This window comes from Vigna angularis, chromosome 10, assembly GCF_016808095.1.
Source record: "Vigna angularis cultivar LongXiaoDou No.4 chromosome 10, ASM1680809v1, whole genome shotgun sequence".
Classification (NCBI taxonomy): domain Eukaryota; kingdom Viridiplantae; phylum Streptophyta; class Magnoliopsida; order Fabales; family Fabaceae; genus Vigna; species Vigna angularis.
The window spans coordinates 16,959,344-16,984,106 of NC_068979.1; the positions used below are offsets into that span (position 1 = coordinate 16,959,344).

A 24,763-nucleotide genomic window follows, 5' to 3' on the forward strand; every position below is an offset into this window, starting at 1 on the left:
TAATTTGACCCATTTGAATCTCCAAGTTCGTAATAGCAGCTTCAGTTCTCTTTTGAGTGGATTCAGTTGCCTGTATGAATTGTTGAAGAGTTTCTTCCATCCTTATTGATCTTTCATTAAGTATAGAAATTTGTTGCCATAAGGTTGGTTGTTGTTGTTTCTTGTTAAATTGCCCAGTTTGTCCAGCTTGCCCACTTTGTCCTTGACCAATACTTGGGTGTGGTTTCCACCCTTCATTGAAGTTTCCCTGACAGTATGGAAATTGATTGGCCCTGAAGTTAACATCCTCCAAAGCTTCTGCTGGAAAGGCGCATTGACCATTGACATGGTCACCTCCACATAATTCACACAACTGTAATTGAACCTGTGCAACAGCCTTTAACTCTTTTGGCATTTGTGCAAGTGTTTTTGTGAGATTCTTGATAACAGTTGAAAAACTGTTATTTTCATGCTTAAAATTGATACTAAAAGCAACCTTTAGACTTAGAAACTAGCTTGAAATCAATGCTTTTATCTTTATTTTCAGAAATAAGAGAGCTGGACAGGTTTATGCTTGATTTGAGTGTTTTTGTGCAGGTTTTAAGGTGAATTTAGTAAAAAGAGTGAAGAAGGAGAGAAGTGACATTAGAAAAGACAAGAAAGAGTGCAAAAAGAGAAGTCGAAGGCACCGCTCAGCGGAAATTACCGCTGAGCGGCACTCAAGGGGTCACGTTGGAACCGCTGAGGGGCAGAATGGCCGCTGAGGGGAAGAAAGAAGACGCGCAACCACCGCTGAGCGGTAAATACCGCTGAGCGGCACTTTTTGGGCTTGGGCTTTTGTAATCTTTTGTAACTCTAGATTAGTATATAAGGGCTTGCACGTCCTAGGGTTTAGTATCTTTGGCAGAAACGAAGCAAACACTCTCTCTTCCACCCCTTTGAAGGAGGATCTTGGATGCTCAGGCTACCTCTTCACCTTTTTAGGGTTTATTCTTTCATTCTTTCATTGTTCATCTAGGTTCACCATGAATATGGTGAACTAAACCTTGTATGTTTGTTGGGGAATCAATGTAATCTCTTGAAGCTCTCATATATGGAATTTATGCTTGCATCTTAATCTAAGACTTATGCTTTCTTTCATCATTAGTTAGGGTTTTTCCTCTTTACTTAATGCTTGCATTGTTTAACTCATTCTATTGCATGATTATTGGTTTTGTCGATACGGACACGTACGGGGAAGTCTAGATCCGGGGAATTTCTCCCAATATTATACTGACAATATTATATTGGTTGTCGTTAAGCTCCTGCACTCATGAACTAATCATTAGGAATGCTAGGAATTGTATGAACTATTTGATTAGGGAGAAGCCATCTAGAATGGTACTTTAGAGAGTGGCATTAACAATGATGATTTGAATGTTGAATTCCTAAAATGTATGAGAGTGGATGAGATGAAATTGACCCCCAACAACATATTCATTCATATAATCCATTGAAAGTGTTTATCTTTTGTCTTTGCCATTGATCAATTCATGCATACATGTTTAGTTTTCGTTTTGCATAATATAATCCAATTATTTCGTTTGTAAGTCTTAGCTAATCAACAAACCACACAACTAAACTAGGCCGTGAGTCCTTTGGGAAGAACGATACTTGGTCTTACCAAGTTTATTACTTGAACGATTCGGTCATACTTGCCGATTGTGAAACAAGTTTGTGACATCATATTTTGGTGCTTACAAATTTGTCCATCAAGTTTTTGGCGCCGCTGCCGGGGACTCGTGGTTTAATTGGTTAATTTGTGTGATTATTGATTATCTTTGACTTTTTGAATTTCTGTTTTTATTTTTTCTGTTTTTATTTTATTTTATTTTATTTTATTTTTCTGTTTTTTATTTTATTTTATTTGATTAGGATAGATTAGATTTTATTTTATTTTATTTTATCTTTTAGATTAGGTTAGATTTTATTTATTTATTTTTTTTTATTAGGTTTTATTTGATTCTATCTTCTAAATCTTTTTATCTTCTGAATATATATCTTCTTCTATATTTTTTTGTGCTAACAAATATTTCCTAGAGTTTTGTGCCTAATGTTTGCAGAATGCAATTTGGTCAAGAATTTAATTATATGGGCACTCAATTCTACCAAAGTAATCTCAACCAATGGTGGGAACCTCACTCAAGCATGGATCAAAGCCAATTTTGGCAAGCTGCCGGACAATTTGAGAACCAACCACAACAACAATGGCAGCAAAAATCCTCTCTATCAGAAAGTTTGGAGGACACCCTTCAACGATTTTTGAAAAGTTCCGACTCTACTCAGAAAAGCATTGAAGAATCATGTAAAAGGATGGAGATGCACTTTCGTTACATTAGTCAGAGATTGGATGATGAGGTTAATACTGAAGTTAACCTTAAGGAGGAAGGGCACACCAATGTCACTGAAAGTGACAAGATTCTTGATGAGAAAAAAATAGAGGGAGATGCGGAAAAGATAGAGAGAAAAGAGAAAGAAGAGTTGAGTGAGAAAAATAAAGATGAAGAAAAAGAGAAAGAAGTGGTTGAGAGAGAAGAGAGAAAGAAGATTTGTGTGAAAATAAAGAAGTTGAAAAGAAAAAGAAAAGGGAAGAAAAAAATAAAAGAAAAGAAAAAGAGAAATTTTAAGGAGAGAAAAAGGAAGAAAAAGAAGATGAGAGGAAAGAAGAAGAAATCATATGAAAAATCCCATCCTCATCTAAAGAAGAATCATAGGAAGGAAAAGAAATTTAAGTGCTTAATGGAAATCTTCAAGAAATTGGAGATTAAAGTTCCTATGATTGAAACACTGCAACAGGTTCCTGGTTTGATCAAATTTCTGAAGAAGTTCAGTAGGAAGAAGAAAAAGAAGAAGGAACTTAAGCTTTACTGGGTCAAGCTAATGACGTTAAAAGAGCGCTTGCTGGGAGGCAACCCAGTGATTGACAAACTTTTAATTTTGATTTGGTTTAATTTGTGAACATTATTCTGTAAATATTTTGTTGAATTTAGCATCTACTGAAGGATGCTAGGTGGTTAAGTATCTACTGAAGGATACAATGTTGTAACACCTACTGATGGGTGTTGGTAAGAAATTTTGCACCTACTGATGGGTGCTGGTAAGTTTGAAACACCTACTGATGGGTGTTGGTGGATTTTGGGTCAGGCTCGTGACGTTAAACAAGCGCTACCTGGGAGGCAACCCAGTTGATTGATTGTTTTTGTTTATTTATTTTTAGTTAGGATTTGCATAAGCATTTTTAACATTGAATTGCAGGGAACCTATGAGGGACATGTAGGGAAGGCACGTAGGTCAAGAAAAGAAGGAGAAGGGCACATCACGAAAGTGCCGCTGAGCGGCAATTACTGCTGAGCGGTATTATCGCAGATGGGCTTAAGTTCCCCTTAGCGGGACCCGAGCCCATAAGGGTATTTTTATACCCCAAGCTGCGTTTTAGGGTTTATTTTCTGGCTTCTCTCTGCACAAACATTTCCACACACATTCTCTTAGGTTTTCCACATCTTTTCACTCTTCCCTATTTAGAAAATCTCTCTTTCACTCACTTTTTCATTAGTGTGCCATCAAAGTTTGGGGTTGGAAGAGAGCATTCTAGTTTGGAAGCATTCTCATATCATCTAGCATCTCCACCCAAGTAAGTAAAATGCATTTGGTTCATTCTAGGGTTCTTGAATTTGAATGTGATTGTCAAAGCATGAATATTTAGGGGTTTTGATTTCTATGCATGATTTGATGATATATTTGATGTTTGAACCGATTAAACTGCATGATTATGAACTGGAAATATGAAAATTGCATTTGGGTGGAGTTAGGAAAGTTTTAAAACGAGATTTGCAAAAATCTGCAGGTCACCGCTGAGCGGCATTTACCGCTGAGCGGCACTCTGCCAGATTTGGTTTTTCTGGTTTTGCGTGTGGTACTGGTGGCGCTGAGGGGAAATTCTGGCCCTCAGCGGTGGTTTAGCTTCGAAAGGAGTTGTGTTCTGTGTTTACTAATGATTAACATCATGTTCTGTGGTTTTGGTTTGTGTTTTGAATGCAGGAATGGCATCCTCTTCTGGAAAGAGATTGAAAACCATGGCAACCAAGAGAAAGGAAAAGGAACCAGAGCAGCCCCATAATGGCAGGTTCCTTTCTAGGAAACATGAGAAGCACTTTAGGGTGGTTCAGGACAGGAGACTTCTAATGGAGAGAAAAGTTGGAATGATACCTAACTTTGCTCCTCAATTTGGAGAGCAAGTGTTAGGGAATGATTGGGGAAAGCTAGCCACTTATCCAGCACCTGCCAACATAGCTGTGGTCAAGGAATTCTACACCAATGCAAAGAAGATTGGTGGCCATCCAGCTGAGAATTATTTGGGCTATGTCAGAGGCCATGCTATCAGGTTTGATCCTGATTCTATCAACAACTTCCTGGATACTGTGTGGGCTGGTGAGCAATGTCAGTTTGCTCTTAGCATGGAGGAAGGTGCTGACTTTGAGGATGTTGAGAGAGTACTGTGTATACCTGGAGGACACTTCCAAAGGAATAGATCTGGCGCAGTGGTTAATATTAGGAGGACGGATTTGACTCCTCTTGCAAAATATTGGATGGCATTTTCTCATGCCAACATTCAGCCATGTTCACATGTGTCAGATATTACTCTCAGCAGGGCACTATTCATCTACTGTGCTATCAGAAACTTGAATGTTAATATTGGGCAGGTAATAGCTGATGAAATCAGTGTATGTGCTAACACCTCAAACAACAAAGCACCACTAGGACATCCTTCTTTGATCACTCACCTTTGCAAGCAAGCTGGGGTGGACACTTCTGTTCCACCATTTGAGAGGCCAAGAAAAGCTATTGATGAGGCTTATTATAGACAGTACTGTGGAGGTGAGGATGCAGCTCAGCCAGTTCCACCACGCCAGGCTCGTAGAGGGCCAGCACAGAGCCGGACGTCTGTGGATACACATGAAGCAGAACCATTCCAGATGAGGGACATGTATATGTCTCTTATAGGTGCTCAGTTGCAGTCCATTCACAGAGGGCAGGTGGCCACTGCTGAGATGATAGTGGGGATGTATGATAATCCTCCAGCACACAGGTGGACTATGGATGAATTCCATAATGTGGTAGCTTGGCCAGAAGAACCATTGCATGGAGAAGCTGAAGCAGCTGAAGCTTCAGCAAGAGATATGGAAGAAGATGAAGCTGAGGAGGAGGATGCATTTGATGAAGATGAAGATGAGGAGGAAGAGGAAGATACAGAGGACAGCTCAGACTGATGAGGAGCTGAGATAGCATTTACTGATGAATGCTATCAAATGATTATGCTTTTGTGGTTTAAGTTTTCTGAACTCATTTGTTTTTGTTTTTAGATTAGGGTTTGATGTACTCTTTTGAAAACCTGGTTTGTGTGATGGTTTGCTATTAACTGTGATTGTTTGATAAGTAATGCTTGATGATGCTTATTGATTGATTGATGTTGAAATGATGTGCACATTAAATGCTTATACAGGTGATTCACAAGCTTTGTGAACAAATGCACTATATCATGATTGTGATTGTGAAATTAAGCAGGATGTGTATGTCAAATGTGAATGAGCTTATATGTGAGGTTTTGAGCTCCAGAGTTGTTATTGTTGAATGCTATTACTTTGAAAGCATGAATGATTTTGCCCAGGTTTTATATGATTGAATCAATTGCTTGTTTTGCATCATATGATCAAGGCCGTGTTGTTGAAACCCTTTTTATTGGCCAAATACATAAAATTAGCCCACTAAAAGAGAACACTTTGTGTTCTATCCTTTGAACCCTTAGCCTTGAACATACACTTGAAACCTTTGATTGAAAATCTTTACCTTGAGTTAAGTAGAAGATCTTATGTGGTATTGTTAAATGTTCAAGTTTGGGGTTATTGGGAAAACATAAAAAGCATTGAGCTAAGAGCTAAAAAGTAAGAATATGCAAAGAAAAAGAAAAGAAAAGAAAAAGAAGTAAAGCTCAATGCAGTTGCAATTGTAAAAGGCAAGTTGGGAATGAATAAGATGATTGTGTTGTTATGATTCTCTTGACTCAAGGATTTTGCGATCCAGAAAAACCAATTTTCTTGTTAGCCCAGCCACATTATAAGCCAGTGAAAAGTCCTTTTGATGATGCATGCTTGTGATTGTTTTGATTGTGGTAAAATGAAAGGCAAAGTTGATTCATGTGACATTGTGATAGTGGAGTGAATGAGCGAAACACTACACCTCTTATACACTTGTGTGTTTAGTGAAACACTTTACCTAGTGAGGAAATATTCCATAAGCACATGAACATCCATGCTTAATTGATTGATCATTCATGAAGAATAGCATTTGTTGGAATTTAAATGACTTTGTGAACACTAAAGCATGTGCACATCTTGATTGAATCTTGGTCATAAGTTTGAGTGAAGTTGTTACTTATCTTGAGAAAAGGATTTTGAATGAGTGAACCATCATATGAATTGATTAGAGATGGAGTTACATTTTGTTTGCTTGAGGACAAGCAAAGTTCTAAGTTTGGGGTTGTGATAACAGTTGAAAAACTGTTATTTTCATGCTTAAAATTGATACTAAAAGCAACCTTTAGACTTAGAAACTAGCTTGAAATCAATGCTTTTATCTTTATTTTCAGAAATAAGAGAGCTGGACAGGTTTATGCTTGATTTGAGTGTTTTTGTGCAGGTTTTAAGGTGAATTTAGTAAAAAGAGTGAAGAAGGAGAGAAGTGACATTAGAAAAGACAAGAAAGAGTGCAAAAAGAGAAGTCGAAGGCACCGCTCAGCGGAAATTACCGCTGAGCGGCACTCAAGGGGTCACGTTGGAACCGCTGAGGGGCAGAATGGCCGCTGAGGGGAAGAAAGAAGACGCGCAACCACCGCTGAGCGGTAAATACCGCTGAGCGGCACTTTTTGGGCTTGGGCTTTTGTAATCTTTTGTAACTCTAGATTAGTATATAAGGGCTTGCACGTCCTAGGGTTTAGTATCTTTGGCAGAAACGAAGCAAACACTCTCTCTTCCACCCCTTTGAAGGAGGATCTTGGATGCTCAGGCTACCTCTTCACCTTTTTAGGGTTTATTCTTTCATTCTTTCATTGTTCATCTAGGTTCACCATGAATATGGTGAACTAAACCTTGTATGTTTGTTGGGGAATCAATGTAATCTCTTGAAGCTCTCATATATGGAATTTATGCTTGCATCTTAATCTAAGACTTATGCTTTCTTTCATCATTAGTTAGGGTTTTTCCTCTTTACTTAATGCTTGCATTGTTTAACTCATTCTATTGCATGATTATTGGTTTTGTCGATACGGACACGTACGGGGAAGTCTAGATCCGGGGAATTTCTCCCAATATTATACTGACAATATTATATTGGTTGTCGTTAAGCTCCTGCACTCATGAACTAATCATTAGGAATGCTAGGAATTGTATGAACTATTTGATTAGGGAGAAGCCATCTAGAATGGTACTTTAGAGAGTGGCATTAACAATGATGATTTGAATGTTGAATTCCTAAAATGTATGAGAGTGGATGAGATGAAATTGACCCCCAACAACATATTCATTCATATAATCCATTGAAAGTGTTTATCTTTTGTCTTTGCCATTGATCAATTCATGCATACATGTTTAGTTTTCGTTTTGCATAATATAATCCAATTATTTCGTTTGTAAGTCTTAGCTAATCAACAAACCACACAACTAAACTAGGCCGTGAGTCCTTTGGGAAGAACGATACTTGGTCTTACCAAGTTTATTACTTGAATGATTCGGTCATACTTGCCGATTGTGAAACAAGTTTGTGACATCATATTTTGGTGCTTACAAATTTGTCCATCAATTCTCCAATTGTTGAGTTAGTATCTTGTTCTGAGCTAACAAGGCATCATTGGCTTTGATCCATGGTTGAGTGAGGTTCCCACTGAGATTACTTTGGTAGAATTGAGTGCCCATATAGTTAAATTCTTGTCTGAATTGCATCCTGTAAACATTAGGCACAAAACTCTAAAAAATATTTGTTAGCACAAAAAGATGGAGAAGATAGATAAATCAAAGGATATAATTGAAAAGATAGGAAGATAGGAAATAAAAAAAGAAAAAAAAAACAGAAAATAAAATAAAATAAAAATAAAAACAGAAAATAAAATAAAAACAGAAAATAAAATAAAATAAAATAAAAACCGAAAAATAAAATAAAATAAAATAAAAACAATAAAATATAAAAAGAAAATAAAAACAGAAAAAATAAAAACAGAAATTCAAATTGCAAAATTCAAGTCAAAGATAATCAATAATCAAACAAATAAACTAGTTAAACCACGAGTCCCCGGCAACGGCGCCAAAACTTGATGACAAATTTATGAACACCGAAAACGGCGCCACAAACTTGTTTAACAATCGGCAAGTGTGACCGAATCGTATCAAGTAATAAAACTAGGTAAGACCAAGCATCTATTTCCCAAAGGACTCACGACCTAGTTAGCTATCTGATTCGTTGATTATTTAAGACTTGTGAACGATTGATTGTAGGTTTAAATGCAAAAGACAGTAATTAAACATGTATGCATGAATGTGATCAATGGCAAAAAGAGTAAAACAAACACGGAATGAATTATATGGATGAGTATGTTGTTGGGGTTATCAATTTCATCTTATCCACTCTCATATACTTTAGGAATTCATCAATCTTTTCGTCAATGTTAATGCCACTCTCTAAATCACCTTGTCGAGAAGGCCTATCCTTAATTACGAGTTCATACAATTCCTAGCATTCCTAGTAATTAGTTCTGAAGTGCAGGAGCTTAAAGGCAACCAATGTGCTATTGGGAGAAATTCCCCGGATCTAGATTTCCCCGTACATTCCCATTTCGACAAAATCAATAATCATAGCAATGAATGAGTTAAACAAAGCAAGCATTGAGCAAAGAGGAAAAACCCTAACTAATGATGAAAGAAAGCATAAGTCTTAAATTAAGATGTTAAAACAAATTCCATATATGAGAGTTTCACAAGACTACATTGATTCCCCAACAACAATACAAGGTTTAGTTCACCATATTCATGGTGAATCTAGATGAACAATAATGAAAGAATGGAAGCTAAAACCCTAGAAACGTGAAAAGGTAGCCTGAGCATCCAAGATCTTCCTTCAAAGGGGTGGAAAAGAGAGTGTTTGCTTCGTCCCAACCAAAGATACAAACCCAAGGAACACCTAAAGCTTATATACTGTTCGTAATAATACAGAAAATTAGGCCCAAGCCCAAAATAATGCCGCTCAGCGGTAAACTACCGCTCAGCGGTAAGTGCGTGAGTTGGTTTCCTCCACTCAGCGGCCTTTTCACCACTCAACGGAGCCAACGTGGGTTTCTGAGTGCCGCTCAGCGGTAAACTGCCACTGAGCGGTAGTTGCGGCTTCTCCTTTTGCACTTTTTGATGTCTTTTCTGATTACCTTTCTATCCTTCTTCACTTCTTTCACCAAATTCACCTTAAAACCTACATAAAACACTGAAATCAAGCATAAACCTGTCCAACTCTCTTATTTCCAAAAATATAACCAAAAGCATGATTTCAAGCTAGTTTCTAAGTGTTAAAGGTTGCTTTTAGTATTAAATTTAAGCATGAAAATAACAGTTTTTCAATTGTTATCAGTCCCGCACATTCCTGAAAAGTGCAAGGACCCAGGTATATTTTGCATTCCTTGTGTGATTGGAAACAATAAATTTGAGAATGCCATGCTGGATTTGGGTGCTTCTGTTAATGTCATGCCTTTGTCTATATATGCATCTTTGTCTCTTGGTCCTTTGCAAACCACGGGTGTGGTCATTCAGTTGGCCAATAGGAGTGTTACCCACCCAACAGGTTTCATAGAGGATGTCTTGGTTAGGGTTGGTGAATTGATTTTTCCTGCTGACTTTTATGTTTTGGAAATGGAGGAGGGATTCTCTCATGGATCCGCTCCCATTATCTTAGGCAGGCCATTCTTGAAAATTGCCCGAACTAAGATTAATGTGTATGCTGGAACTTTGTCTATGGAATTTGCTGATATTGTTGTTCATTTTAATATCCTTGATGCAATGAAATTTCCAGTTGAGGACCATTCTCTGTTTAGGATCGATGCATTGGATGACATTATTGATGAAATTGTTGTTGACGACTTTCATTCTTTGCATGAGAAGAAGCATTCTTTTCTATCTTCTTTGCATTCATGCATGGAATCTGGATTCGAATCAGGATTTGAGAATGATGTTGATAATGTTGTGGATTTTGATCAGAATTGTAATGTTGTTGACATATCTGTGATGGACATTGATTTGGATTGTGATGAGATGAGTGTTCTGCCTTTACCTATACACTCTTTAGATTCAGAATGCATTAACCACGTTGTAGGAAGTACACTTGAATCTGACTTGCAGGCACCCACTCTTGAGCTGAAACAGCTCCCAGATAACCTCAAGTACGTGTACTTGGAGGATGATGAGAAGAAACCGGTGATCATTTCTACCTCCCTTGATTCTGTTCAAGAGGAGAACTTGCTTGGTGTGCTGAGGAAGCACAAGAAGGCCATTGGTTGGAGTTTGGCTGACATACCTGGTATTAGCCCATCCACATGCATGCATAGAATTCTTTTGGAAGATGGGGAAAAGCCAGTGAGACAGCCACAAAGAAGGAAAAACCCCGTGATCATGGACGTCATCAAGAAGGAGGTGACCAAGCTTTTGCAAGCTGGGATCATCTACCCTATTTCAGACAGTCAGTGGGTGAGCCTCATCCATGTTGTGCCCAAGAAAACTGGCCTCACTATGGTGAAGAATGAGAGGGATGAGCTTATCCCAACTAGAGTGCAGAACAGCTGGAGAGTCTGCATTGACTATAGGAGGCTCAACCAAGCAACCAGGAAAGATCATTTCCCCTTGCCATTCATTGATCAGATGCTGGAGCGCCTGGCAGGTAAATCTCATTATTGTTTTCTTGATGGTTTTTCTGGTTACTTTCAAATAAATATTGCGCCTGAGGATCAAGAGAAAACCACATTCACCTGCCCCTTTGGCACTTTTGCCTATAGGAGGATGCCCTTTGGTCTATGCAACGCCCGTGGTACCTTCCAACGGTGCATGCTTAGCATTTTTAGCGACTTTCTTGAGAGTTGCATAGAGGTGTTTATGGATGATTTTACTGTGTATGGATCCTCTTTTGATGCATGTTTAGACAGTCTGGAAAAAGTTTTGAAAAGATGCATAGAAACAAACCTTGTTCTCAATTTTGAGAAATGTCACTTCATGGTTGAACAAGGTTTGGTTCTAGGGCATATCATTTCTGAAAAGGGAATAGAGGTAGACCCTGCTAAGTTATTTGTGATTTCGCAGTTGCCTTACCCCTCTTGCGTGCGAGAGGTGCGATCTTTCCTTGGACATGCAAGTTTCTACAGGCGCTTCATCAAAGATTTCAGCAAGAAGGCACTCCCCTTGTCCAGACTGCTGTAGAAGAATATTGACTTTGCTTTTGATGACAGATGCAAGGAGGCGTTTGATTGGCTGAAGGAAGCTTTGACCACCACCCCTATCATTCAGGCACCGGATTGGACAGCCCCATTTGAGCTCATGTGTGATGCGTTGATGGACAAATTTATGAACACTGAAAACGGCGCCATAAACTTGTTTTAACAATCGGCAAGTGTGACCGAATCGTTTCAAGTAATAAACTCGGTAAGACCAAGTATCGTTCTCCCAAAGGACTCACGACCTAGTTTAGTTATGTGATTCGTTGATTATTTAAGACTTAAGAACAAAATAAGTGGAGTTTAATATGCAAAACAGAAAATAAACATGTATGCATGAATTTGATCAATGGCTAAAACAAAATACAAACACTTCAATGGAATATATGGATGAGTATGTTGTTGGGGTTATCAATTTCATCTTATCCACTCTCATATACTTTAGGAATTCAACATTCTTTTCATCATTGTTAATGCCACTCTCTAAATTACCTTGCAAGAAGGCCTATCCCTAATTACGAGTTCATACGATTCCTAGCATTCCTAATAATTAGTTCTTTTAGTGCAGGAGCCTAACGGCAACCAATATACTATTGGGAGAAATTCCCCGGATCTAGACTTCCCCGTACGTTCCCGTATCGACAAAATCAATAATCATGCATTGAAGGAGCTAAACAAAGCAAGCATTGAGCAAAGAGGAAAAACCCTAACTAATGATGAAAGAAAGCATAGGTCTTAAATATAAGATGTAAAAACAAATTCCATATATGAGAGTTTCACAAGACTACATTGATTCCACAACAACAATACAAGGTTTAGTTCACCATATTCATGGTGAAACTAGATGAACAATAATGAAATAAGGAAAGATAAAACCCTAAAAAGGTGAAGAGGTAGCCTGAGCATCCAAGATCCTCCTTCAAAGGGGTGGAAGAGAGAGTATTTGCTTCGTCACAGCCAAAGATACAAACCCTATGACCCTAAAGCTTATATACTATTCGTAAATTACAGAAAAATTAGGCTCAAGCCCATAAGTGTGCCGCTCAGCGGTAAAGTACCGCTCAGCGGTAAAGTACCGCTCAGCGGTAAGTGCGCGAGCTCGATTCTTCCCCTCAGCGGCCATTTTGCCCCTCAGCGGATCCCCCGTGAACTCCTGAGTGCCGCTCAGCGGTAAACTGCCGCTGAGCGGTAGTTGCAGCTCCTCCTTTTGCACTTTTTTGATGTCTTTTCTGATTCCATCTCTCTCCTTCTTCACTTCTTTCACCAAATTCACCTTAAAACCTGCCCAAAAACACTGAAATCAAGCATAAACCTGTCCAGCTCTCTTATTTCTGAAAATATGAATAAAAGCATGATTTCAAGCTAGTTTCTAAGTATAAAGGTTGCTTTTAGTATCAATTTTAAGCATGAAAATAATAGTTTTTCAACTGTTATCACAACCCCAAACTTAGAACTTTGCTTGTCCTCAAGCAAACAAGATATAACTCAATCTTCTACCAATTCATATGATGGTTCACTCATTCAAAAATCTTCTTTTCAAGATAAGTAAAGACTTCAATCAAACTTTTGACCAAGATTTCAATCAAGATGTGCACATGCTTTAGTCTTTCACAAAGTCAGTTAATATTCAACAAATGCTATTTTTCATGAATGATCAATCAATTAAGCATGGATGTTCATGTGCTCATGGAATACTTCCTCACCAGTTAAAGTGTTTCACTCACACAAGTGTATAAGAGGTAATCACTCATTCACTCCACTATCACAATGTCACATGAATCAACTTTGCCTTTCATTTAACCACAATAAAAAACATTAACAAGCATGCATCATCACAAGGACTTTTCAATGGCTTATAACGTGGCTGGGCTGACAAGAAAATTGGTTTTTCTGGATCACAAAATCCTTGAGTTAAGAGAATCATAACAACACAATTATTCTTATTTTTCCCAACTCTCTTTTGCATTGAGCTTTGCTTTTTCTTTTCTTTTCTTGTCTTTTTAATTTTCTTTTCATATTTTTAATTCTTAGCTCTTAGCTCAATGCTTTTCCTTTTTCATGCTTTCCTAACAACCCCAAACTTGAACATTTAACAATACCACACAAGATTTTCTACTTAACTCAAGGTAAAGCTTTTCAACAAGGGTTTTCAATTTATGTTCAAGGCTAAGGGTTCAAAGGATAGAACACAAAGTGTTCTCTTTTAATGGGCTAACTTTATGAATTTGGCCAATAAAAAGGGTTCCAACAAACGGCCTTAATCATATGATGCAAAACAAGCAATTGATTCAATCATAGAAAACCTGGGCAAAATCATTCATGTTTCCAAAGTAATAGCATTCAATCAATAAAAACTCTGGAGCTTAAAACCTCACATATAAGCTCATTCACATTTGACATACACATCCTGCTTAATCTCACAATCACAATCATAATATCCTGCATTTGTTCACAAAGCTTGTGAATCACCTATATATGCATTTTATGTGCACATCTATCTCAACATCAATCAATCAATAATCATCATCAAGCATTACTTATCACACAATCACAGTCAATAGCAAACCATCATAATAAACCAGGTTTCCAATTGAATACATCAAACCCTATTCTAAAAACAAAAATGAATGATAAAACAAATCCTGCTCTAGTGCTTTGAAAAACTCATCCCCATCAATGATGCTCTCTCCCAACCCCAAACTTAGATGGACAACAAGTGAGAAAGTGAGTGGAAAAGAAATTTTCTCAAATGGGATGAGGGAAAAGTTGTAGAAAACCTTGGAAAAGTATGTAGGAGTGTGTGCAGAGAAGAATCTAAAAAGAGAGGCCAAGGCGCAGCTTAGGGCATAAAAATACCCTAATGGGCTCAGGTTCCGCTGAGGGGCAACCTAAGCCCCTTCTGCGACACTACCGCTCAGCGGTAGTTTGCCGCTCCGCGGCACTTACGGAAAGTGCTCTCCTTCTCCTTAGCTTAACCTAAATGCGTCCTAAACATACCCCTAACTGGCTTCCTGCAATTAAGGTCTCAGATCACTCAAACATTCAATCCCTATCATGCAACTAAAGCAGAATAAAAACAAACAATACAAATAAAATCAATCAACTGGGTTGCCTCCCAAGTAGCGCTTGTTTAACGTCACGAGCCTGACCCAAAATCCACCAACACCCATCAGTAGGTGCAGATCTTTCTTACCAACACCCATCAGTAGGTGTATACAAACATAGTATCCTTCAGTAGATACTCTTCCGCCTAACATCCATCAGTAGATGTAAACCCTGTAACAAACTTATAACAAAAACAAATACCCAAAAGTTCAAAATTACATCACCAAAAATTAAAAGTTCTTAAATCATTGGGTTGCCTCCCAGCAAGCGCTCTTTTAACGTCACTAGCTTGACCCAAGCTCATGTTCTTTCTTCTTTTTCTTCTTTCTACTGAACTTCTTCAGGAATTTGATAAAACCAGGAACCTGTTGCGGTGTCTCAGTCAGAGGAACTTTGATCTCCAATTTCTTGAAGATTTCCATACAGCACTTAAATTTCTTTTCCTTCCTATGATTCTTCTTTAGATGAGGATGGGATTTTTCATATGATTTCTTCTTCTTTCCTCTCATCTTCTTTTTCTTCCTTTTCCTCTCCCTAAATTTTCTCTTTTTCTTTTCTTTTATTTTTTTCTTCCCTTTTCTTTTTCTTTTCAACTTCTTTCTTTTCACACAAATTTTCTTTCTCTCTTCTCTCTCAACCACTTATTTCTCTTTTTCTTCATCTTTATTTTTCTCACTCAACTCTTCTTCCTTAAGGTTAACTTCAGTATTAACCTCATCATTCAATTTCTGACTAATGTAACGAAGTTGCATCTCCATCCTTTTACATGATTCTTTAATGCTTTTCTGAGTAGCGTCAGAATTTTTCAAAAATCGCTGAAGGGTTTCATCCAAACTATCCAAACTTCCTGATAGAACGGGTTGTTGTTGTTGCTTGTTAAATTGCCCTGATTGTCCAGCTTGCCCACTTTGTTCATGACCAATACTTGGGTGTGGTTTCCACCCTTCATTGAAGTTTCCCTGACAGTATGGAAATTGATTGGCCGTGAAGTTAACATCCTCTAAAGCTTCCACTGGAAAGGCGCATTGACCATTGATATGGTCACCCCCACATAATTCACACATCAATTCACACATCTGTGGTTGAACCTGTGCAACAGTCTTTAACTCTTTTGGCAATTGTTCAAGTATCTTTGTGAGATTCTCCAATTGTTGAGTTATTAACTTGTTCTGAGCTATCAAGGCATCATTGGATTGCAACTGTAACACTCCTTTTTGTTGAATAGGAGCTCCTCTTTCACTGTTCCACTTATTGTCATTCGTAGTCATGTTTTCAATTATTTCTGTGGCTTCCTCTGGAGTTTTCCATTTGATATTGCCTCCAGCTGAGGCGTCAAGCATCATCATGGTTTGTGAACCAAGACCTCCAAGGAAGATTAGGACTACTTCTCCTTCGTTAAATCCATGCGTGGGAGTCTTTCTTAATAGGCTTTTGTACTTGTCCCATGCGTGACCTAGTGTTTCCTCCATGCCTTGTCTAAATGAAGAGATCTCTTGCTTCCCTTTGTTGATTTTAAAGCTTTGTTGCTGCCATTGTTGTTGTGGTTGGTTCTCAAATTGTCCGGCAGCTTGCCAAAATTGGCTTTCATCCATGCTTGAGTGAGGTTCCCACCAGTGGTTGAGATTACTTTGATAGAATTGAGTGCCTATATAGTTAAATTCTTGATCAAATTGCATTCTGCAGACATTAGGCACAAAACTCTAGAAAATATTTGTTAGCACAAAAAGATAGAGAAGATAGATAAAAACAAATCAAAGGATATAATTGAAAAGATAAGAAGATAGGAAATAAAAACAGAAAAATAAAATAAAATAAAAACAGAAAAATAAAATAAAATAAAATAAAAACAGAAAATAAAATAAAATAAAATAAAATAAAATAAAATAATAACAAAAAAGTAAAATAAAATAAAATAAAAACTGAAAAATATAAATAGAAAAAATAAAAAATTCAAAATTTAAATTAAAAATTCAAAAACAAGTCAAAGATAATCAATAATCAAACAAATAAACTAGTTAAACCACGAGTCCCCGGCAACGGCGCCAAAAACTTGATGGACAAATTTATGAACACCGAAAATGGCGCCACAAACTTGTTTTAACAATCGGCAAGTGTGACCGAATCGTTTCAAGTAATAAACTCGGTAAGACCAAGTATCGTTCTCCCAAAGGACTCACGACCTAGTTTAGTTATGTGATTCGTTGATTATTTAAGACTTAAGAACAAAATAAGTGGAGTTTAATATGCAAAACAGAAAATAAACATGTATGCATGAATTTGATCAATGGCTAAAACAAAATACAAACACTTCAATGGAATATATGGATGAGTATGTTGTTGGGGTTATCAATTTCATCTTATCCACTCTCATATACTTTAGGAATTCAACATTCTTTTCATCATTGTTAATGCCACTCTCTAAATTACCTTGCAAGAAGGCCTATCCCTAATTACGAGTTCATATGATTCCTAGCATTCCTAATAATTAGTTCTTTTAGTGCAGGAGCTTAACGACAACCAATATACTATTAGGAGAAATTCCTCGGATCTAGACTTCCCCGTACGTTCCCGTATCGACAAAATCAATAATCATGCATTGAATGAGTTAAACAAAGCAAGCATTGAGCAAAGAGGAAAAACCCTAACTAATGATGAAAGAAAGCATAGGTCTTAAATATAAGATGTAAAAACAAATTCCATATATGAGAGTTTCACAAGACTACATTGATTCCCCAACAACAATACAAGGTTTAGTTCACCATATTCATGGTGAAACTAGATGAACAATAATGAAATAAGGAAAGATAAAACCCCAAAAGGGTGAAGAGGTAGCCTGAGCATCCAAGATCCTCCTTCAAAGGGGTGGAAGAGAGAGTATTTGCTTCGTCACAGCCAAAGATACAAACCCTAGGAAACCCTAAAGCTTATATACTATTCGTAAATTACAGAAAAATTAGGCCCAAGCCCATAAGTGTGCCGCTCAACGGTAAAGTACCGCTCAACGGTAAGTGCGCGAGCTCGGTTCTTCCCCTCAACGGCCATTTTGCCCCTAAGCGGATCCCCCGTGAACTCCTGAGTGCCGCTCAGCGGTAAACTGCCGCTGAGCGGTAGTTGCGGCTCCTCCTTTTGCACTTTTTGATGTCTTTTCTGATTCCATCTCTCTCCTTCTTCACTTCTTTCACCAAATTCACCTTAAAACTTGCACAAAAACATTGAAATCAAGCATAAACCTGTCCAGCTCTCTTATTTCTGAAAATATGAATAAAAGCATGATTTCAAGCTAGTTTCTAAGTATAAAGGTTGCTTTTAGTATCAATTTTAAGCATGAAAATAACAGTTTTTCAACTGTTATCATGCGTCTAATTATGCATTGGGGGTTGTCTTGACACAGAAAATTGACAAGCTGCCGCGAGTGATCTACTATTCTTCACGCACTTTGGATGCTGCCCAGGCAAATTATACCATCACTGAAAAAGAGTTGTTGGCAATTGTTTTTGCCCTTGATAAGTTTAGGTCATATTTGCTTGGATCACCTGTTATTGTGTATACTGACCATGCAACTCTAAAGTTTTTGTTGAAAAAGGATGAGTCAAAGCCTAGATTGATCAGGTGGATGCTACTGGTTCAGGAGTTTGACTTGCAGATTAAAGACCGGAGTGGAGCACATAATTTGTTTGCAGACCACCTCAGCCGGATTGAGAGAGCTGGGAATGAAGCTGATGTGTTGCCCATCCAGGATGACTTTCCTGATGAGAGTTTGTTGATGATTTCTTATTCTCACCCCACTCCTTGGTTTGCACACATTGTAAATTATTTGGTTGCTTCTGTTTTTCCTCCCTTAGCATCACGTGCTCAGATTGCTAAAATTAAGAGTGATGCTAAGTATTATGTTTGAGATGACCCATATATGTGGAAGTTGTGCAGTGACCAGGTTACTAGGAGATGCATTCCGGACCATGAGATTGACTCGGTCCTGCAGTTTTGTCATGCCTCCTCACCTAGTGGTCATTTGGGGATACAGAGAACAGCTCGCAGGGTGCTTGACTGTGGTGTCTATTGGCCTTCCATCTTAAAAGATGCGGAGAGGATTTGCAGCACTTGTGAGCGTTGTCAGAGAGCAGGAGGATCAATTTCATAGAGACAAGAGATGCCTCAACAGCCTGTGTTGTTCTGTGAGGTGTTTGATGTCTGGGGTATAGATTTCATGGGTCCTTTTCCTGTTTCTTTTGGTTTCTCTTATATTCTCCTTGCTGTGGATTATGTTTCAAAATGGGTGGAAGCTAGAGCCACCAAGACTAATGATGCTCGGGTTGTTGTAGATTTTGTTAGATCTCACCTCTTTTGCAGGTTTGGAGTGCCTAGAGAAATTGTTAGTGATTAGGGAACCCATTTTTGCAACAGATCCATGCAAGCTTTGCTCAAGAAATATGGGGTGACGCACAAAGTTTCTACACCTTACCACCCCTAAACAAATGGGCAGGCTGAGATCTCCAACAGGGAGATTAAGAGGATTTTGCAGTAATAGGTTGGACGATGCTCTTTGGGTGCACAGGACTACCTACAAAGCACCCATTGGGATGTCTCCCTATCGGGTTGTCTTTGGAAAGGCATGTCATTTACCAGTTGAGATTGAGCATCGGGCATATTGGGCTGTGAAGACTTGCAACTTCTCCAATGACCAAGCTGGAGAGGAAAGGAAGTTGCAACTAAATGAATTGGATCAGATCCGATTGGAGGCCTATAAGAACTCGAAGTTCTACAAGGAAAGGACCAAAAGGTTCCATGATAGCTCCATTGTTAGAAAGGACATCGAGGTTGGCCAACAGGTTTTGTTGTATAACTCTAGACTCGGCCTCATGGGTGGTAAGTTGAGATCAAAGTGGACTGGACCTTTTGTTGTGACTAATGTTTATCCTTATGGTGCAGTAGAGATCCAAGGTCCATCTGCAGCTAAAAGCTTCAAGGTGAACGGGCATAGACTGAAGCCTTTCCTCAGCAATCCTTCTTTGTTGGATGCAGTGGTGGAGGAGACGTCTTTGGTCCACCCCACCTACCCTCCCATCTGACTCAGGGAGTTTCTTTTCTCCTTTCCTCCTCACTTTTATTGCACTTTGTCGATATCTGATGACTGTTCTGATTGTTTGATCTGCTGATTGTGACACACTAAGGACATTGTGTCATTTAAGTGTGGTCTACTAGGGGAGGTTGTTTCTTTGTTCATGTTTCGGTTTTTATGTAGTTTGTTGTGTCTTGTGTACAGTTTTGCATGCTTTTCGTGAATTCTGGATTGTGATTAGGTTGTCAGTTTTCCTTCACTTCATTGATACTCTGATTTGTTGGATTCCTTGTTTTTCTTTGCTTGGAAGATGATCATGATGTTTGAGAGTTGAATTGATGGTGACCATATTACCTGTGTGAGATTTGAGCCATTTGATGATCTTTCTTGTGTGTGAGATGTCTCTTGATTGCTTGCACATATGTCTTGGCTTGACTCTTTTTGATGATTCTTGATTGATACGTATGTTTGAAAGTGATAAAGGCATTTTGTTGTTGAGCCTCTAGAGCCAGATGAGCCTACCCTGTTTTGATCCATTGATAACCCTTTTGAGCCTATGCTTTTCCCCATTTCTTTGTTTTGGAGCTCATACACTAGCCCTAAGTGAGAAACCATTATTACCTTAGCCTTAGGGAATTTTGGAGCTTTGGAATTGTTTTGGGAATAAGTGTGGTCTCTTGGGAGTTTCAGAGGAATTGGCTAGTGAGTCCTCTTCTTATCGTGTTTTTGTAAATATGTGGTGTATCTTGTCTCTTGTCGAGTCTGTGTCACCTCCCTGATGTTTGAGTAGTTCCCTGGTTTTCGTCTTGGTTTTGCCCAGGAGTGCAAAAAACTAAGTGTAGTCTATTTTGATGAGTTGTTATTTCTTGAACTATATTTAGTTTATTGCACTTAAATAAACCAGGGGATTGTGTTTAATTGTCTGTTATTTCCCCGTTTTCCGAATTCTACTTAATTTGGTCGGAAATTCGTAATTGTGCTAATTTGGGTTTTTTGAGCTGAGTAAGTGCATTTCTGGTTGTAGGGAAGTTATGGAAACATCATCTGGAACATTGGGACATGGCGTGACACACTCAAAGGCTCAACATTTAGTCATTTAGATTCTAATTAAAGTTGTAATTTCGTTTTCTAGAAGCCCTTAATTAGAATTAGGTGTTTTGGACCCTTTTAGGGGCAATTTTGTAAAAAAACCATTTGTAGGACATGTGCCTTTGAGGTTAGTGATTTGGACCTAGGGTTTTATTGTGTGGACCCACCCTTATTAAGGAGAGGACACACGGCCCTTGTCCAGCCGCCACTTGCCCTTTACGAGGGTTTGACACTTTCTTGGCTTGTGGTCTTGAAGTCTGAGAATGGTTTTTACGCTCATTTTTTATGATGAATGAAAAAAAAAAGCTTCACTTTCTATTTTGCTGATTACACATGGCCCTTTTTATTTCTTTGGTTCAAACAATTTTAATTTGAAGAACGTTCACGACATGGGAGAATGGTAGCAACAAGCAATTCAGCTTTTGGCTTTTAGGGAAGCGGTCCAGCATGAGCTCACGGGAAGGTGCTACATGGAGAGCAACAACGTCTGCGCGTTGAGCTAGAAGAAGTGAAGTGGTGTCTCAGCCTGTACGTGTGTTGGGCAGCCACTTGTTTTGGGGGTCTCGGCTTTTGAACGTTGCACGGAGAATGGATGGGAGGCTATCGCACGGTGCATTCAAATTGGCTTTGAAAGAAGTTCTCACACGTTGAGCTGGAAGCAAGGAAGGGGGCGCTGATTCAGTTTTCTTTTTAGTAGCACACTCGGTGATTGAGTTTTATTTTCTTTCTTTGGAGAAGAGCAGGACAGTCATGTGAAGAACCAAGGAAGCACACAGACCTTTTCAGTTTTGCTATAGAAGCTTTGTACTTGGAGCATTGGGAGACGTGGAGTTGATTTAAGTGTAGCACATTCACTGAGTGTGTGAGGTGCTGTCACGGTTTGGGAGGATGCACAAGCTTACATTCTAACCTTTGATTAAAGCCTTTTATTGCTTCCTTGCTGGAACGGAAAAAGCACCGTGATTAATACTTGGAGAATAAAGTCTAGGTGATGGGACGTTGGCAGCAGCAACAATGCATTTCCTTTATTACTTTGAGAATGAAGAGGTGATTAGATGGGGGTAGGTGTACTTGTTTGGTGATAATTTTGAGAGAAGAAATATTTTCTTTGGAGAAATGGATGCAGCGAGGAACATTTGCATTAGAGGTGATGGTGATTGATTATTAGGAGGGACCATGTCACGGTTGGAAGCATTGAATCACGCACATGGTCATGGCTTTTAAGGAGCTTTTGATTGATTGATTTTGGGAGGCACATTCACGGTAGAAGAGGTGGACTGCTGTTCATGGTAGCAAATGGTCAAGTGAAAAGCACACAGTACATTAAATTCTAAGAAGAAGAGAAGTGATGTCACAGAAGGGGTTTTAGGTTTCTTTACTTATTCAAGCATTTAATGTTAAATGTTCTTTAAGCATTCATTTCAGTTGTCCGCCATTCTCAGTTTGCATTAAATTGTTTAGCTCAATGTTGCACGTTTAATTTGGTCTAAGCATTTTTCATTTTAATGTTCTCTATTTTTCTTGGTTGTGATATTTTAGTTATGATGTTAGTTTAAGTGATCAATTGTTTTAATCCTGTGTTTACAATTGTTTTTTTTTATTTTAATTTAGTTCAATTGCATTCACAAACCCCCCCTACGTGTTTGACCTGAGACTCGAGCCACATTTGGTCCTTGAGAGACGACCTAGGAGTCACTTCCTAGTTTATACTGCATTATTTCTATGCAATCAAATTTGATGGGCCGCGACAGCCCGCATCAACGAGCCTGACCCAATAAGCTCAAGGATCAACCAACTTCATCACTGTGGACAAACGTTCCACTTCTCCTCCCAGATAATGCTTGAGACGTTAACCATTCATTACCCATCTTCTTTGTGGATCACTCGTAGCTGAATAAACCAATTCAATTGCTCCATGTGGACGCACACTTTTCACTATGAACTGTCCTAACCATTTTGACTTCAACTTTCCAAGAAAAAGCTTCAATCAGGAATATAACAATAACACCTGCTGCCCTAGAATAAAGAATTTTTTTATCAACTTTCTGTCATGATAGAATTTTACCTTTTCTTTGTAATTCCTGGATGAATCATATGCATGCAACCGCATCTCTTCAAGCTCCACCATCTGCCTCCTGCATTTGTTCTGGGTTTCATAGGGATCAAAATTCAAAAATTTAAGAGCCCACAAAGCTTTATGCTCCATCTCCACTGGCAAATTACATGCTTTCCCATAGACTAACTGAAAAGGTGATGAACCCATAGATGTCTTCAACCTTTACGAGCACATCTTCAACTACCCCATACGGATGATGAACCCATAGATGTCCACCAATTGAAGCGCCATTCTAGTAGGTTTGAGTTTCAACCCTCAATTCTTTTGAACATAGAAAGCGGCATTAAATTAATGCTAGCTCCCAAATCAATGAACGCCCTTCCAATTCTAGTAGGTTTGAGTTTCAAACCCTCAATTCTTTCCTCTAACACTTTACCACTTCTTGTAACAATGGTTTTACACTTTTCTCTCAAATTACCTTTCGCATTCTTCTCACAACCCTCCATCTTGTTGGTCAATTGTCCAATGTGCATCTTCATGCTGTTAAATGTCGCCTCTACATTCTTGCAATAAGAAACGCTTATTTTCATGAATTGTTGGAAAGTTTCCTCAAGCTTTGTGGTTTTCTCAATTGGAGTAGGTTGTTGCTGCCACTGTTTCTGCTGCCTTTGAACCATTGAAATATTATATATCTCTTATGGTAATAAAGAAAGCTTCTTTGTCAGTTGTTCCAGCTGTTGAGTAATGATTTTATTTTGAGCAAGCAAGGCATCTTGAGATTGCAATTGTAAGTCTCCCTTCTGTTGAATTGGAGTTCCCTTTCACTATGCATCTTGTTATCATTAGTAGCCATGTTGTCTATCAATTCAAAAGCTTCCTCTGGAGTCTCGCATTTAATATTACCTCTAGTTGAGGCATCTAGCATCAATTTGGTTTGTGAACCAAGACCTCCAAGGAAACGAATGACTATTGTTGCTTCGTCAAAGCCATGAGTGGGCGTCTTTCTCAACAAGCTCTTGTATCTATCACATGCTTGACCTAGCGTCTCCTCCATGCCTTGTCTAAAAGAAGAAATTTCTTGCTTCCCTTTGTTGATTTTGGACTGTGGGAAGTGCTTGTTAAGAAACTTTGAAACCACGACTTCCCATTCAGTAAAGCTATTCTTCGGGAAATAATTCAACCATAGCTTTGCATTGCCTCCCAATGAGAAAGGAAACAAGCTTAGCCTTATTGCATCATCCGGCACACCATTGATCTTTACAGTGTTACAAATCTCGTTGAATGTTGTTAGATGCTCATATGGACTTTCATGTGATAGCCCATTAAATTCGTTGCTCTACACCAATTGTATTAACGCTGGTTTCACCTCCATTTTTGGAGCATTGACCCTCGGTCTAGTAATGCTATTAAAGTGATGAGGGCCAACAACAAAGGTGTAATCCTCTAGAGTACGTCTACCATTGTTCTCTTCAGCCATCTCTTCAGTACTCTGGGTAGATCTTTGTGGTGAGGGTTGTAGAAGTGTTTCCGGAGAAGGAAATAATTCTCTAGAAGTTCGGATCCTCCTTCTCCTTCTACTTTCTTCCAAACCTTCAAGAAGAGGTTCCGAAATTTTCTTGCTCCTAGTCCGAATTGTATCCTGCATACACAAGAACACAAAACCCTAGAAACAATTGTTAGCACAAAAAGATATAAAAGATAAACTAAAAAGATAACAAGATAAAAAGATGAAAACAAAAAGATAGAAAGATAAAAAGATAAACAAAAAGATAAAAAGATAAAACAAAAAAATAAAAATATAAAAAGATAAAAAATCAAGTCAAAGCTAATCATTAATCACACAAATAGAATAGTTAAACCACGAGTCCCCGGCAACGGTGCCAAAAACTTGTTAACATGCGACAAGTGTACCGAATTGTATCAAGTAATAATA

The 24,763-nt window shown here is 38.4% G+C and overlaps 1 protein-coding gene across 1 annotated transcript; it reads left to right on the forward strand.

Annotated features, from left to right (window-relative positions):
• The first annotated feature begins 19,101 nt into the window (after nucleotides 1-19,101).
• LOC128194415 (uncharacterized) lies at nucleotides 19,102-19,695 on the forward strand. The gene has a single exon (XM_052870005.1). It carries the CDS (start codon nucleotides 19,102-19,104, stop codon nucleotides 19,693-19,695), a length of 594 nt encoding a protein of 197 aa, XP_052725965.1.
• Nucleotides 19,696-24,763: the final 5,068 nt, after the last annotated feature.

What these genes read in the sequence shown, in the direction of transcription:
- LOC128194415 (XM_052870005.1), top strand. Translation starts at nt 19,102, where the DNA reads ATGGGCAGGCTGAGATCTCCAACAGGGAGATTAAGAGGATTTTGCAGT.